At 34.4% G+C, this 15,790-nt stretch overlaps 1 protein-coding gene across 1 annotated transcript; it reads left to right on the top strand.

Annotated features, from left to right (window-relative positions):
* The first annotated feature begins 13,369 nt into the window (after nucleotides 1-13,369).
* On the top strand, nucleotides 13,370-14,846 carry LOC107860938 (lignin-forming anionic peroxidase). The gene is made up of 4 exons (XM_016706372.2): nucleotides 13,370-13,663; nucleotides 13,779-13,970; nucleotides 14,087-14,252; nucleotides 14,344-14,846. Exons 1-4 carry the CDS (start codon nucleotides 13,442-13,444, stop codon nucleotides 14,730-14,732), a joined length of 969 nt encoding a protein of 322 aa, XP_016561858.1. The 5' UTR covers nucleotides 13,370-13,441; the 3' UTR covers nucleotides 14,733-14,846.
* The last annotated feature ends 944 nt before the right edge of the window (nucleotides 14,847-15,790 follow it).

Here is a 15,790-nt window from a genome sequence, read left to right as displayed (position 1 = left end):
CTACCTTAAGTGTCAACGAGAAGCCTCTATTTATAGTGACGATAGCCCCAACTCAGGTGTACACTCCTCGACCTAGGAAGGAATTTATTGTAAAGAATGTCGTCGTCCAAGGGATGACACGATCTGGACGATGCTACATTCCTGTAGATTTAACCAACATGAAGGATTTGCAGAAAAAGCCAATCATTGAAGGAGAGGCCGAGGAATTTTAGAGGCGTATGCAACCGAAAGACTAATCAATTGTCAACTATTTAGAGAAGACTCCAGCCCAGATTTCTATTTTGGCACTATTAATGAGTTCACAATACCACCGACAATCTTTATTGAAGGTTTTGGATAAAGCGTAGTTTCCCGCAGTAAAAGTGTCGAGAATTTAGCTGAAATGATAGGAAATATTATGGGAAGTCATCGCATATCCTTCAGTGAGGAAAAGTTGTCATTTGACGGAGTGATGTATAATAAAGCCTTACACGTCATTGTCATTTATCGAGACTATGTGATTAATCGGGTATTGATAGATAATGGATCTGGTTTGAATAATTGTCCTCTTTCTACATTGGCTTAAATGGGCTATGATTTGGGGAAAATTTGCCAAAGCCACGTAAATGTGCGATCATTTAATGGAGGGCAGAGAGATACCATAGATGAAATTGATTTTTACATCCAGATGGGACCTGCTGAATTTAAGGCTAAATTTCTTGTTATGGATATCTATCCCAGTTACAACTGGGTTCAAGCCTGGTCGAGCTTGGGTAAGAATCTGGAAGGAATTATTGAGCCTATTATGAACCAGAGAAAGCATCTAAGTATGAGTTAGGATATTAGCCAATAGAGGAGGATAAGATTGATAATAAATCAAAGATGAGTCTACCTAGGCCCTTGCATCTCCTATACCAGTCATTTCATATGCGTGAGATATCCAATAATGATGGTCTTTGGGATGGGATAGGAAATCTGTTCGAGGGTTGCAATGCGGTACCAGAAGATTTCCCGAAGTCTAGTAGGGTAAAGAAGGTTGCACCAGGAGTGGCTTTGCAAAACTGGACCTCTACTCCACTTATAACCCGTCGCCTATCATGGTAGATAAAAGGAAAATTGCCAGTATTTTTTAAAATAGGTGATGGTCCAGAGGAGGCCCTGTGATCCACCCTTTTATGTCTCAAACTTCTTTTTTGTGTTTTACTGCTTTCAAAAAGGCGTGGGCCCGTATTTGCATGGGTCATGAGCCATAGTTTGTACTTATTTTTAAAATTTTAATGAAATGGCCTCCCTTTATTTAAGAAGCTATTTTGAAATATGATTATATTAATATATTTTATTAGCTTGTTATCATCTAACTTGGTTTGTTTGTTTATTATATTAGCAGTAATTTAAAACCTGCCTATGTCATGTCAAGGCTTAGATGAACAAAGTGAAAAAAATGATGATGATTGGAAAAAAGATGATGAGGAGTGGCTAGTAGAAGACATAGAGGAGTTTGAGAATCTAGATAAGCCCAACCTGGAGGAAACAAAAACAGTCAACCTGGGCAATCATGAAGAAATCAAAGAAACAAGTGTTAGTGTTCACTTAGCAGAAGCACAAAAAAGAGAACTCATTCACTTGTTGCCGGAGTACATTGACATATTTACTTGGTCCTACAATGATGTGCCCGGATTGAGCACTAACATTATGTCGCATAAGTTGTCAATCAATCCCAAGTATGATCCAGTTAAGCAAAAAATGCAAAAATTTAAGCCTGACTTAAGTTTGAAGATCAAGGAAGAAGTGACGAAGCAAATTTAGTCTAAGGTTTTGGAGGTCACAAAATATCCAACATAGCTAGCCAACATTGTCCCAGTGCTGAAGAAGGACAACAAGATTTGAATTTATGTTGACTATAGAGATTTGAGTAGATCTAGTCAGTCCTAAAGATAATTTCCCACTGCCCAACATCCACATCCTTATCGATAATTGTGTAAATCATGAAATGCAGTCTTTCGTGAATTCTTTTATCGGGTATCATCAAATATTAATGGATGAGGAAGTTACAGAAAAGATAGCTCTCATCACGCCTTGGGGTGTTTATCATTACAGGATAATGTCGTTTGGTCTTAAGAATGCGGGTGCAATAGACATGAGGGCTATGATGATAATTTTTCATGATATGATTCCTAAAGAGATTGAAGTGTACGTGGATGATGTAATTATCAAATCCCGCAAGAGTTCGGATCATCTAACCCATTTGAAAAAATTCTTCAACAGATTAAGAAAGTACAATTTGAAGTTGAATTCTGCTAAGTGTACTTTTGGTGTGCCAGTCAGGAAGTTACTGGGGTTCATAGTTAGCAGAAGAGGCATCGAGCTAGACCCGTGTAAAATCAAAACAATTAAAGATTTTCCGCCACTAAAGACCAAGAAAGAAATTATGAGTTTCCTGGATCGTTTGAATTATATTAGTAGGTTCATTGCCCAGTCAACAGTTATATGTAAACCAATTCTCAGGATACTGAAAAAAGATTCCGTGAATGAGTGGACAGAAGAATGTCAGAAAGCTTTTGACCGAATCTAGGAATATTTGTCTACATCACCGATTTGGTTCCACCGAGGAAAGAAAGTCCATTTTTTCTTTACCTGTAAGTCTCAGAAATGCTTTTAGATGTGTCCTCGGGCAACATGATGAGATCGATAAGAAAGAGAGATCCATCTACTACTTGAGTAAAAAGTTTACACCATACGAGGCTCATTACATTCATGTAGAAAAAATGTGTTATGCTTTGACATGGGCCGCCCAAAAGTTAAGGAATTATCTATCTTCATACGCAAGATATCTCATTTCCAGAATAGGACCATTGAAGTATATATTCCAGAAAACCATGCCTACGGTAAAGTTAGCTAAGTGGCAAATGTTGCTGAGTGAGTTCGACATTGTGTATGTGACTAAAAAGGCAATCAGGGGGCAATCTTTAGTAGATCATTTAGTTAGAGAATCAAGTTGATGAGGAGTATGATCCACTTTGAACTTACTTCCCATATTAGGAGATTTTATTCGTAGGAGAAGACATTGCAGAAATTTACCCCGAATGGAGGTTGTTCTTTGATGGGGCGGTCAACTTTAAAGGTTCAGGAATCGGAGCAATTTTAGTGTCAGAAGTAGTCCAACACTATCCAGTAATAGCTAAGTTGCATTTCCCGTGCACCAATAACATAGACAAATATGAAGCTTGCATCTTAGGTCTCTAATTGGCGCTTGATATGGGTGTTCGTGAATTGTTAGTTATCGGAGACTCAGATTTACTGATTCACCAAGTACGAGGAGAATAGGCTGTAAAGAACTCCAAAATTACTCTTTATGTGGAGCTGGTGCAGAAATTATGTGGAAGATTCAAGGAAGTTTACTTCAGAAATATACCAAGAATACAGAATGAGTTTGTTGATGCTTTAGCCACTATATCTTCCATGATTCAACACCCAGATCAAAGTTACATTGATCTTTTGGAAATAAGCTTGAAGGAACAACCAGCACATTGTGCGCACATTGAAGAGGAGCCTGACGAAAAACTATGGTACTATGATATTAAAAGGTATTTAGAATCGAAAATGTATCCTGAAGAAGCCATCAATAATAAAAAGAAAACAATCCGGCGTTTAGCGAATAATTATTTCCAAGTGGGGAAATCCTTTTTAGGAGGACTCCAGAATTGGGATTCTTAAGGTGTGTTGACGTTGTGGAAGCCAATAAATTAATAAAGAAAGTGCACGCCAGAGTTTAAAGTCCCCACATGAATGGGTTTTCCCTTGCTAGAAAGATCCTGAGAACTGGTTACTTCTGGATGACTATGGAAAATAATTGTAGCAAGTATGTGCAGAAGTACACAAATTGTCAGATACACGGAGATTTAATTCGAATGCCTCCACATGAGCTTTATGCGATGAGTTCACCTTGGCCTTTTGTAGCTTGGGTATGGATGTTATTGGACCAATAGATCCACCAACGTCAAATGGACATAGATTTATTTTGGTTGCTATTGATTACTTTACTAAGTGGGTCAAAGCTGCTTCATATAGAGACGTCACCAAGAAAGTGGTTGCAGATTTTGTCAGAAATAACTTGATTTGCCGATTTGGAGTGCCAGAATCGATCATTACTGACAACGGGGCAAACTTGAATTGTCACTTGATGAATGAAATTTGTGATCAGTTCATAATTGGTCATCACAACTCAACCGTATATCATCCATAGATGAATGGATCCATGGAAGCCACCAATAAGAACATTAAGAAGATCTTGAGAAAGATGGTCGAGAATGATAGATCATGGCATGAGATGTTACCTTACGCTCTACTAGGGTATCGCACAATACTTCGAACCTCCACTGGGGCAACTCTTTACCTACTTGTTTATGAAAATGAAGCCGTGATGCCTGCCGAGGTTGAAATACCTTCCTTAAGGATTATTCGAGAAGCTGGACTAAGTAATAAAGAATGGGTTCACGCTTGCTATGAACAACTCATGTTGATTGATGAAAAGAGAATGGTTGTTGTGTGCCACGGCTAGTTGTACCAACATAGGATGATCTGTTCCTTTAACAAGAAGGTACGAACTCGAATATTTGAAGTTGGGCAATTGGTTCTCAAGCACATATTCCCTCATCAGGAAAAGTGCAAAGGCAAGTTTACTCCGAATTGGCAAGGAGCATACATAGTCCGCAAAGTACTATTCGGAGAAGCTCTGATTTTATATGAGATGGATGGCTAAGAATGGACCAAACCAATCAATTTTGATGCGGTAAAATGGTACTATGTTTGAAAGATGTTTTAGTTTTCGTTTACTTAGTTTGTAATCGCCTTATAGTAGTATTTGTTTTATGATGTGTAATTTCCTAGAACCCTTTCATTTTATGTACGAACTACGTTTGACCTGAATTCCCAAGAAAGGGATACGTAGGCGGCCTATGTTGACTTCGGTCAACCTCTTAGGAAAATTTATCCTTTACTTTCAGGTAGAAACTACGTTTGATCTGAATTCCCAAGAAAGGGATACGTAGGCGGCCTATGTCAGCTTCGGTCAACCTATGAAAACTTTATATATATCCGTAGTGTAGTCTTGAACTACGTTTGACCTGATTCCTGCTTCAACAGGATACATAGGTGCCCCAACGGCTCGATCATGTAACCCCAGGAAATGGAAACTGGGGCAGAATTTTCGAGAAGGAATCTTGAAAATCCACAAGAGGAAGATCATCATCCAACAAAGAGAACGAAGATCAACAAAGACTTCGGATCCTCTCGGGATGAGATTATCTCAAACAACATTAAACTGGAACAATAATTTGGAGGACGAATGTCCTTAAGGGGGGAAGGATGTAACACCCCGTACTTAATTACGTGCATTAGTCATTGTTATATGTGTTGGAGTATATGTATTGATCCTAAGTTAGGTATATATGAGTTTAAGTATGAGTATTGATTATTTTGAGATGGTTTCAAGTGTATAGTTTGATTATAGGTGTATAGGAATTGACTTTATTTATACCGGAATTTTCCCGTCGATGGTTCCATACGAAGGTTATTGAATAAGCTTTCCAACTATATAAAGATTTCCAAAAACGGATAAGTTTCGGATATAAGCGAGCACGTTCGAAACTTTAAAACGGTGGCCGGGATGTGAACAGTAAATGTGCAGGAAAACTACTGAGGCCTGCCAGTTTTTTGGGTCAACTTTGAACGATCATAACTCCCTCAATATAATGAACTGGGAGAGATAACACATATCAAAAGAAAGATCTCTGAGTCTTCTTTCCAATTCAATTGGTTTCATCCAAATCCAACATCTGAGTAAGGAGTTATATTCGTTTTACTTCAGCCTCTCAAAACAGATTTTTAGGGTCAACTTCAAACGATCATAACTACTTGTACAAGACGAAATGGGTGGCCTACTTTATATGAAATGAAAGACCTTTGAATTATCTTTCTAACGATACCAATTTCACCCAAATACGATATCGGAGCAAAGAGTTATGGCGGATTTACTTTAGCCTATCAAAACAGTCCACCATGGACAGATTCGGATTTACTTAAATTTTTAAGGGCAATATGGTCATTTTCCATCACCTCTTGAACGAAAATTGGTCATTATATACATATACTTAGCCTCATATCCATTATTTATCATCCATTATTGAAAACTAAGAAACCCTAGCCAAATTTCAACTCCAATTATCTTGTGATTCAACCGTAGAAAATCCAAATTGATTCCGTAGTTGTGTTCACCGTCTCAAGGGCTTCGAGAAGCACCCCTTATTTGTGCCAACAGGACTTCGAAATCAAAAGGGCCATTTTTTGGTAAGGATGTAAATTATGTTGGTGTTATTTATATGGATATGTATATATATATATATATGCATGTGAGCATAAGAAGTATGTTATTTGATTGTTGTTGAAAGATGATTGGAAATGATGTTGGATTATTCTTGTGCATGGTTGGATTATGTTAAATTGTGAAGGAATTTGGGGTGATGATGTGGTATTGAAATGATGATTATATATATATACACACATAAACCTATTGTTCAAGTTGGGTTTTGGAATGTTTTGCAAATATTGGTAGTATGGAATTATGGAAGAGAATTGTGGTGTTGGGTTGCTAATACTAGATGCCAAACATTTCATTGTAGATAAGTGATTTGTAAAGGCGGGAAGTTGTGTTGAATTGGTATCTGAATCTACAGCGAGGTATGTAAAGCATACTCTAACAATGTTCTTTGGCATGAAAACACCAATGTTCCATCAAGTAAGATTCCGAGGTTGTCCAAAAACATGTATTGTTCTACGTTACCAACGAAGTTGTTTCCATTCTATAAAGTGTCAAAATGTTTCATTGATATACCAAAAGGCTCTTATTTCATTGTTGTGATATTGATGATTCTGAAACACATTGTTGATGTACCAATGAGTCTTTATTACATCGTTATTGTATAGAAGGTCAATTACTTGGTTCCTATTGATGTATCATTGTTTCAAAGTATAAAAAATGTGGTGGCGACCGAAATAACAATCTCAAAGATTAATTGAACTAAGTGATGGGAGTTCTCTCTTATCGGGTGGTATCCCAGGGGCATAAGCCTAGCATGGGTCGATCCCTATTTATGTGTTTATGGGTGGTATCCCAGGGGCATAAGCCTAGCATGGGTCGATCCCAGTTGATATGTACTGGAGGCATCCTAATGGTCACAGTACAGTACAGTAATGATTACAAAGACGATAAGAACGAAGGTAAAGTGATTGAATAAATACAATGTACAGGTTGTCACAAGTTCTAGTAAGTGTGGTCCACTCCTATTACGACTTATTCACTTGTTTCTGATTTCTATTGAGCTCCTATATCATATGTGATTATTTACAGCTTTATATACTCAGTACATATTTCGTACTGACGTCCCTCACGGGGGACCTGCATTTCATGCTGCAGGCACAGGTACCTCAGCTCATACACCGCACAAGTAGGAGCCAGGTCATACAGCTATTGTTGGTGAGCTCCAGTTTGCTTCGGAGCTTTCCGAGTCGGTTCCTTATGTTTTGTTATTGTACATGAGTCATGTGTGGGCAGGGGTTTGTCCCGACCCTAGTTATGTCATGTATATCCTAGAGGCTTTGTAGACATAAGGAAGGGTAAAGTCATGGAAGTTTATATAGTGATGTTATATCTGTATATGTGGTGGCCCCGACGGCCAAGTATTATATATATATATATATATATATATATTTGCGCGTGTTGTGCTGATACAGGTAATTAGACCTTTCTATATGCAACGAAGTGCTGTCCAATTTTTTGGTGACATGTAAGTGAAAGTACAGGTATTTAAACGGGTTCTCCCGGGCCTTCTCGGCTTCGGGTGCCAGTCCGGCCCGATGGGATTTTGGGGCGTGACAATAAATCATGAGGCATACAAGTGGATGTCTTTGCTTTGCATTTTATCTATTGAATCTCACTCTTGTTAGACGTGTACGAGTGTGCATATCATTTAATTCAAAACTTGATTCTTGATATTTTCTTTTATTTTGAAATATGTAACTATTATGCCTTGAATGTATATTAATTTCTTTATCTTTTCTTTGCATGCAAAAAATATCTCGAGTCCAAATAGACTCATCTCCTCTTGCATATCGTAATGGGTCAATGAGGCTCACCTCTTCCAGTCAAGTCTGAAGTTTAAATCCAAGGTCCACTACATGGCGTGCGGGTGCTATAAGATAGACGAAGAAGGGAATTGGGTCAAAACCATTGATCAGGTCACTAAGAGACTTGAAAAGTCTCGATTTTTATTATTCTCTTCTTTTTATTTATTCATTTAATCATTTATTTATTCATTCATTTGGGCCTCGAAGCCAAAGTTGTATTTTACTACAGCTGAGGCAGATTTTGGTTCTCAAAGATCCGAAAACTAGCTTAGGAAAGGTTGTGGGCCGAAAGCCCAATATTTAGATTAGGACAGGTGCAAGTGGGTCAAAAACCCAATTAGATTAGGACAGGGTCAATTGATTTGGGCCCAATGGCCTAAATTTTTTATTTTCTCCCCTTCCCCTTTTACATGCTTTGCTATTAATTTGCTTAGATTTAGTTAAAATTCCTACTAAGTCGTCCAAATCTATTTTACACAAGCCTTTTCCTAAAATCAACTACTTTTCAACAATCAATTTTTCTTTTTGAAGTTAGTCAAAAGATATTTTCAAACAGTCCGGATAACTGCAAATTAGCGGATACTCTTGGTACCTTAACAATCTTCCAAGAGTATTAATTAATGGGAACTGCTTACTCAGAATCTTCAAACTTAAATGCTTTTTTTTGTTTTGGATCGTTTAAGTAATCTTTAAAGGTTTTCTTAATTCATTTTCAAATAAATTAAGTGGCGACTTTAAAAATCAAAATTTTCGCAAAACACCCCAACACTCAGAGTTTTGGTGTGCCACTAACTTTGTTAGAAGCTTTCACCACCATATCGTTGAAGTGGCATATCTTTTTTCTTCCCACAAAAATAGGACTTCCCAAGTAGGTGAAAGGGAGCTTGATATAAGAAAATCTCGTGATAGCCTTAACTTCATTTTTGAATAATTCTGAAGCTTTTGGGTGAATAGTGAACCCGTACTTACTTTTGTTAATTTTCTGGCTAGATATACTTTCATATATATCAATTTTATTCATCATCATAGCCAATGAGAGAGGATTCCCTGAAGAGAACAATATAGTATCATCAGCGTAGCAAAGGTGAACTATGTTGGGGTTGTTCTTATCAACCTAGAAAGGAATAAAGTTATGAATAACCAAACTGTCAAGTAGCTTGGTGAGCAACTCCACACCAATCACAAAAAGGGATGGGGACAGGGGATCTCCTTGCTTGAGCTCCCTACTAGATTTAAAGAAACCATGTTTGGTACTATTAATATTAATGGAATACCAAGTCTCAATGTAATTACTTAGCTCCGTTTATTAAGTTAGAATTGGTTCAAAAATATAACATAACCACTTATCTATACTCCCATGATATATTACACAAGGCAATAATTTGCATTTGCTCAAAGAATCATAATACATAATAAGAATAAAAACAACATACCCATTACAATCTCATAAATTGTCGGATTAAATGAATAGATTATGCATAAACCTTATACCTCGTAGATATACAGAATGTTAAGTTAAAACAATAAATATTACTTTTAACTCAAAAATAGAGTCAAAGTTAATTAAGGAATATAACATTTGTGTTCTTGAAAAAATATATGGAACATTCTTGATTAAGAAAGATAAATTGCAATATATATTGCTTGATAATTGATGCCAAGATATGGTTGGAAAATAATAAAGGAAGAATAACTGACTATTTGAGTTGTTGGTTTTGGATTTTGATATCTATTCATATTTAGTCGATTTGTCACATATATACATAGTCTAGTTCAGAGATATTGGGTTCGAATGAATCTATAGTTTTTATATATCACATGGAAAGTATTTTAAATAAAACAGTTTATATAGATATTTGCACTATAATATATAGAACCTTTTCTCTACCAAAATGTAAGTGTAATTCTCCTTTTCACACTAAGTATTTAGCAAAAAAAAAAAAAAAGGTCCAAAATATCATTTTAGAAATTTAAGATAAAAAATACTAGTAGTATATTTTTCTAACGTCCATATACCCTTATATTTAAAAAAGGCAAAATAACCTTCCGTACCGTTGTACTATGTCGGTTTTGTAAATTGGACACTTCTACAAACATGTTTGTCATCTGGACCCCAACCCATTAAAAAACAACATTTTGCTCCCTTTTACCGTTGACCTTGCCTATGTGGCATTGAAATGGTGACTTGGACAAAGAGAGTGTAGCCACTCGTCTGGGGGTGCGAGTGGGGGTCAATTTTTGATTAATTTTACATTAAAATAACTAAAACAATAAAAGTAATATGAAAATAAAAAAAATTAAAAAAGGTTCCTTTTTATCCCTTCATCTTTTTAAATTTAAAAATATTTTTAAAATTTTAAAAATAATTTTAAAATATTTTTAAAAATTTAAAGATAATTTAAAAATATTTTTAAAAATTAAAAAAAAATATTTTTTCCCACCCCACCCCAGCCCATCCCCACTCCACCCCCAGCCCCCCACCCCACCCCAACACTCGTCCAGCCCATCCCCATCCCCATCCCCATCCCCACCCCCCACACCCTACCGGCCCCATCCCACCTACCCCAACCCCTTCTAGCCCCGCCCCTCCCCCCCACCTCACCAGTCCCCTCCAGCCCCTCCCCCTTCCCAGCCACGTAGCCACCCCCAGCCCCTTCCAGCCCCCACCCCACTCCAACACTCTTCCAGCCCCCCCAACCACCTTCACTTTTTATTTTTTTCCTCAATTCAATTCTTTTTATTTTTTTGGAATAAAAATTTAAATTGAAATCTTTTTTTGGGGGGGGGGGGGGAATTAAAATTTAAATTTGAATTAAAAGTGGGTGATAATATTGAAAAAAATTAGTAAATTTTGCTTGAAAAAAATTAAAATTTTTGTGATTTTTTTAAAGATATTCAAATTTAAAAATCAAAAATTTATTATGTTTGTACATATGAATTTATAGTTAAAAATTTAAATTAGTTGGAGAAGAATTTTAATTATTTAGAATGAATTTGATGTTTAATTTGTGAGCAAAAATAAAAATATGACTATTCAAATTTTTCTACAATTATAAATTTTTCTTATTTAATTAAATTAATTTTAATATTTAATTTGTTATTTAGCTTTTTAAAATGACTTGAAATTTAATGTAATACTTTTTAATTTTTTATTTTTATTTTTAAAATGACATGGCAGACGTGGCAGTTGATGTGGGGAGAGTGAGTTACACTCACCAAAAAAAAGGTTTAAAATATTGATTTTTAGTGGGTTCAGGGGTTCAAATGACAAAAAAAAAATTACTTCTTCTTAATAGTTTCTAATTTTTATGAAACAAGTAATAAATAAACTAATAAAGTCAACTCACAAAAAACTGTACTATACTCATTTTTTCACTATTATTCTTTTATTTATTAATTATTTTTTTACTAGGTATTAAATGAGATAAAATGACATTTATTTAGGACAGATCAGGGGGACTAATAAATACTCCTTCGATTTTAAATTGATTGACTTATTTTGACTTATACAAAGTTTAATTAATAAAATAAAAATGACTTTTAAATTTTATAGTCTTAAATTAAAATTATTTCAAATATTTAAAAATATAATGTCATTTAATTCGTGTTATTGTAAACCGGACATGTGAAATTATGAAATTAAAGAATAGTTAAAAAAAAATTATTTTTCTTAAACATATAAAAAAAGATTAGGTAAAAACAAATTGAAATGATGGAAGTAGTATCCATGGATTGAAAATTTCATATCCAGCTCACATGCACGTACATGACACTTGAAGAAAACATTAAAAGGATAAATTAAAATAAATGACTATCACTTTCAGAATAGTTTTACTTTGCTAGCTGGAGTAAGTCCTTTTTTATATAAAAAAATATATACCCCTCTCTTTTAAAAAAAAAAAAACCTAATTTGACTTGACAAGCAGTTTAAGAAAATAAAGAAGACTTTTAAATCTTGTGATGTTAAATTAAAGATACGTCAAATGTACCAAAATGCCCTTCAATCTTGTGTTCTTAAACATGCCATGTGAAAAGTTAAAATTAAAAAACTACTAAAAAGGAAGAGAGGTCATTGTTTTTTAAACGGAGGGAGTATATTTTAATATAGTTGAAGGTTGACCTTTGATATTTCAATTTGTCCTTTTTTGGGGGTCAAAGAAAAAATTTAAATTTTATCATTTTATCTTTTTTTCAAGTGACAATTGTATAGCATGTTAAAAACAAATAAATTACTCTATCAAGTCATATTTATCTATTTTAGCTGAAAAAAAATCATGTTGAAGATATAACTTGTCTTTTTGAACCTGACTTTTTTTTTTAGCTATGATCGTATCTCAAAAGCCCAGACTTATAAGTATATAAAACTCCTCTTAAATTAAAAGTCAAATAAGATTGATAATTAATTCAGAGATAGATAATTAGTTTATTTTCATTCAAAAGATAGATCCAGAAATATATATTGAGCAAATTATTACTTTCACTTTTCATAGATCTTAAGAAATACTTAATAAATAACAAAAGTAATTTTATTATACATATCAATCTTTTTCTTTTCAACTATGTATATCACTCCTTCGATATAATAAATATAATGCTTTTGAAAATGCATTGAATAAAGAATACTTCCTCCTCCCAAATTACCCTTTTCAAATTGAGATGATAATTAAGAAAAATAATTAATAACATGCCTAGTTTATCATAATACCCCTATTAATTGATGTTTCCATTTTAATTTGAAGAAAAGTAATTAATGCAAAGGTAAATATGAAAAAAAAAATTGTCTCTTCTTGATTAATGAAAAAAGACAAGCAGACTGAGAAATCAAATTAGAAAATTTGGGACGGAGGGAGTAGTATTTAATAACAAGGCCGATAGAATGGTACAACGGATAAGAAATTCATTGATTTTTTTCAAAATGGAAAATATTCAACATCTATTATTATTAGTATTGACAAACAAAGATTGTGGAGAAAGTAACTACGTTTTTTTTCATTTGATAATTTTAGATAATCTTTTTCTGAACATTTATTAAATGCCTCTATGACTCAGCCCTCCAATTATTATATTAGAACAAGTCAAACAATAGCAGACAAAAGCTAGCTAGCAATAACGCGGATATGCATGCAATATGCAGCCAATAGTGACCAAAGAGCTTTAAACTAACGTGTTTATTTGCCTATAAATATTTTCAGTGCCACATTGTCTCAACACATCACAAAGCTAATAACCGTCTTTTATTCTTCATATCAAAGATCATCATCTTATATTTTGCATTTTCAAAATGAGTATTTCAAACAACTCTTTTGCGGCTGTTGCTGCTATATTTTCTCTTGTTCTACTCTGTAGCATGCAATGTCATGCACAACTTTCTTCCACATTCTATGACCGTACTTGTCCTAATGCACTCAACACGATACGTACAAGTGTTAGACAAGCAGTTTCAGCTGAACGCCGCATGGCTGCATCCCTCATTCGTCTTCATTTCCATGATTGCTTTGTTCAGGTTTGTTAGATGATGGCACATGTTATATATTACTAGCTCTATATGTGGTACTTAAAGTTAGATATCTATCATTTTATTTGACCGTGCACTAATTAATTTGTGACTTTAATTTTAGGGTTGTGATGCTTCGATCTTACTTGATGAGACACCTACGATTGTTAGTGAGAAGACAGCGTTGCCAAATCTTGGGTCAGCTAGAGGTTACGGTATTATAGAAGATGCAAAGAGAGAGCTTGAGAAAACATGTCCAGGAGTTGTATCATGTGCTGACATACTTGCAGTTGCCGCTAGGGATGCATCCACTCTTGTGAGTGTGTGTAGTTTATGTGCAACATTCTTTTAACCCTATAAGAAAAAACTTTTATGCTATATAAAAATGTATTATCAAAAACTAACCAATGTCATGTTAATACCAATCATCAGGTTGGAGGTCCATCATGGACAGTAAAACTTGGAAGAAGAGATTCAACCACTGCAAGTCATACTCTTGCTGAAACAGATCTTCCAGGTCCTTTTGATCCTCTTGATAGGATTATTTCTGGCTTTGCAAACAAAGGCCTTAGTACAAGGGATATGGTTGCCTTATCAGGTAAAAACTGATCTAATTATTGAACAAAAAATTTATCGATCGTATACTTGTATTGATAAATGTTCTAATGATTTTAATCATCCGATTCTAGGTGCACATTCAATTGGTCAAGCACAATGCTTCCTTTTTCGTGATAGGATTTATAGCAATGGAACAGACATTGATGCTGGATTTGCTAGCACTAGAAGACGTCAGTGTCCTCAAGAAGACCAAAATGGAAACCTAGCTCCACTTGATCTGGTTACACCCAATCAATTGGATAACAATTACTTCAAGAACCTGATTCAAAGAAAAGGTCTTCTTCAATCAGATCAAGTCTTGCTTAGTGGCGGATCCACAGATAGCATTGTTACTGAATATAGCAACAACCCTAGCACATTTGCCTCTGATTTTGCTGCAGCCATGATTAGAATGGGAGATATTAGTCCTCTTACTGGTCAAAATGGGATCATAAGAACTGTTTGTGGCTCTATAAATTGATCTTACAAAAGTTTATCACTTGTACGCATGTTCGCTAAGTATATTTGTATTAATTATTTGATTTTTTCCTCTATGTAATGTGTTTCATGAATGAAATAAACTTTTTGTGATGCCCTAAGGATGTTAAAATTTCTAGCTAATATTGTTACATAATGTAATTACTTAGCTCCATTTATTAAGTCAGATAATTGCTTCAAAATACAACGTTCATCTCTTATCTGTACTCCCATAATATATTACAGACAAGGCAAATAATTTGCATTTGAAAGAACCATACACAACAATAACAGTGTATCTTGTATAATCTCACAAATAGTGATATAGAATGAATAGATTGTAGGCAGACATTATCTCTACCTCAAAGGTATAAATACCGTTTATTAACAATATTACCTTCAGCTCAAAAATAGAGTCCAAGTTAATTAAGAAATAGGTAACATTTATGTGCCTGAAATAAAATAAAATATATGGCTCATTTCTGTGCTTTATCTCAAGATATGGTTGGAAATAATAAAGGAAGAACACTTTGTTGTGTTATATATTTGTACAGGAGTGGCAAATTGTTTGGATTTAACTCACGTGAATCCAAGATCATAGATCAACTTTATATATAGAATCAAGATCCCCCTTAGTATTTGAGTTAATTGGATTCAAAATTAAAAATCAATACATATTTATAATCGATTTGTTAGCAAATATGCATAGTCTAAAGTCAGAGATATTGGGCTCGGATGAATCAGGGACGGCTCAACATAATTGGTGGCCTAAGGCGAAATTTTAAAATGAGGCTTTGAATTTTTTTTTTACAAATCTATATTTATAGCTTTTTGAGGTGTAAATTATCAATAAAACTGTTTTGTAATTGATTTATTCGAAAAAATTCCTTTTCAATTAATCGTATGCTTAATTCATTTGATATCTCTTGAAATATTTTTTTGAAGCTTAAGTAATATTTTTGAAATTTTATTTTTAGAAAACTTCTTTCAGCTAAGATAATTATATAGGATAAAGAAAAATATGCATTTGTAAAATAATAAAAAAAATTATCTGATTGAAAT

Source organism: Capsicum annuum, chromosome 5, assembly GCF_002878395.1.
Source record: "Capsicum annuum cultivar UCD-10X-F1 chromosome 5, UCD10Xv1.1, whole genome shotgun sequence".
NCBI lineage: Eukaryota > Viridiplantae > Streptophyta > Magnoliopsida > Solanales > Solanaceae > Capsicum > Capsicum annuum.
The sequence above is the reverse complement of the archived record's forward strand: the minus strand, read 5'-3'. Positions and strand labels throughout refer to the sequence as shown.

What these genes read in the sequence shown, in the direction of transcription:
- LOC107860938 (XM_016706372.2), top strand. Translation starts at nt 13,442, where the DNA reads ATGAGTATTTCAAACAACTCTTTTGCGGCTGTTGCTGCTATATTTTCT. An exon ending in CTAGGGATGCATCCACTCTT is followed by an intron (nt 13,971 to 14,086) that starts GTGAGTGTGTGT and finishes ACCAATCATCAG; the next exon opens with GTTGGAGGTCCATCATGGAC. An exon ending in GGATATGGTTGCCTTATCAG is followed by an intron (nt 14,253 to 14,343) that starts GTAAAAACTGAT and finishes ATCCGATTCTAG; the next exon opens with GTGCACATTCAATTGGTCAA.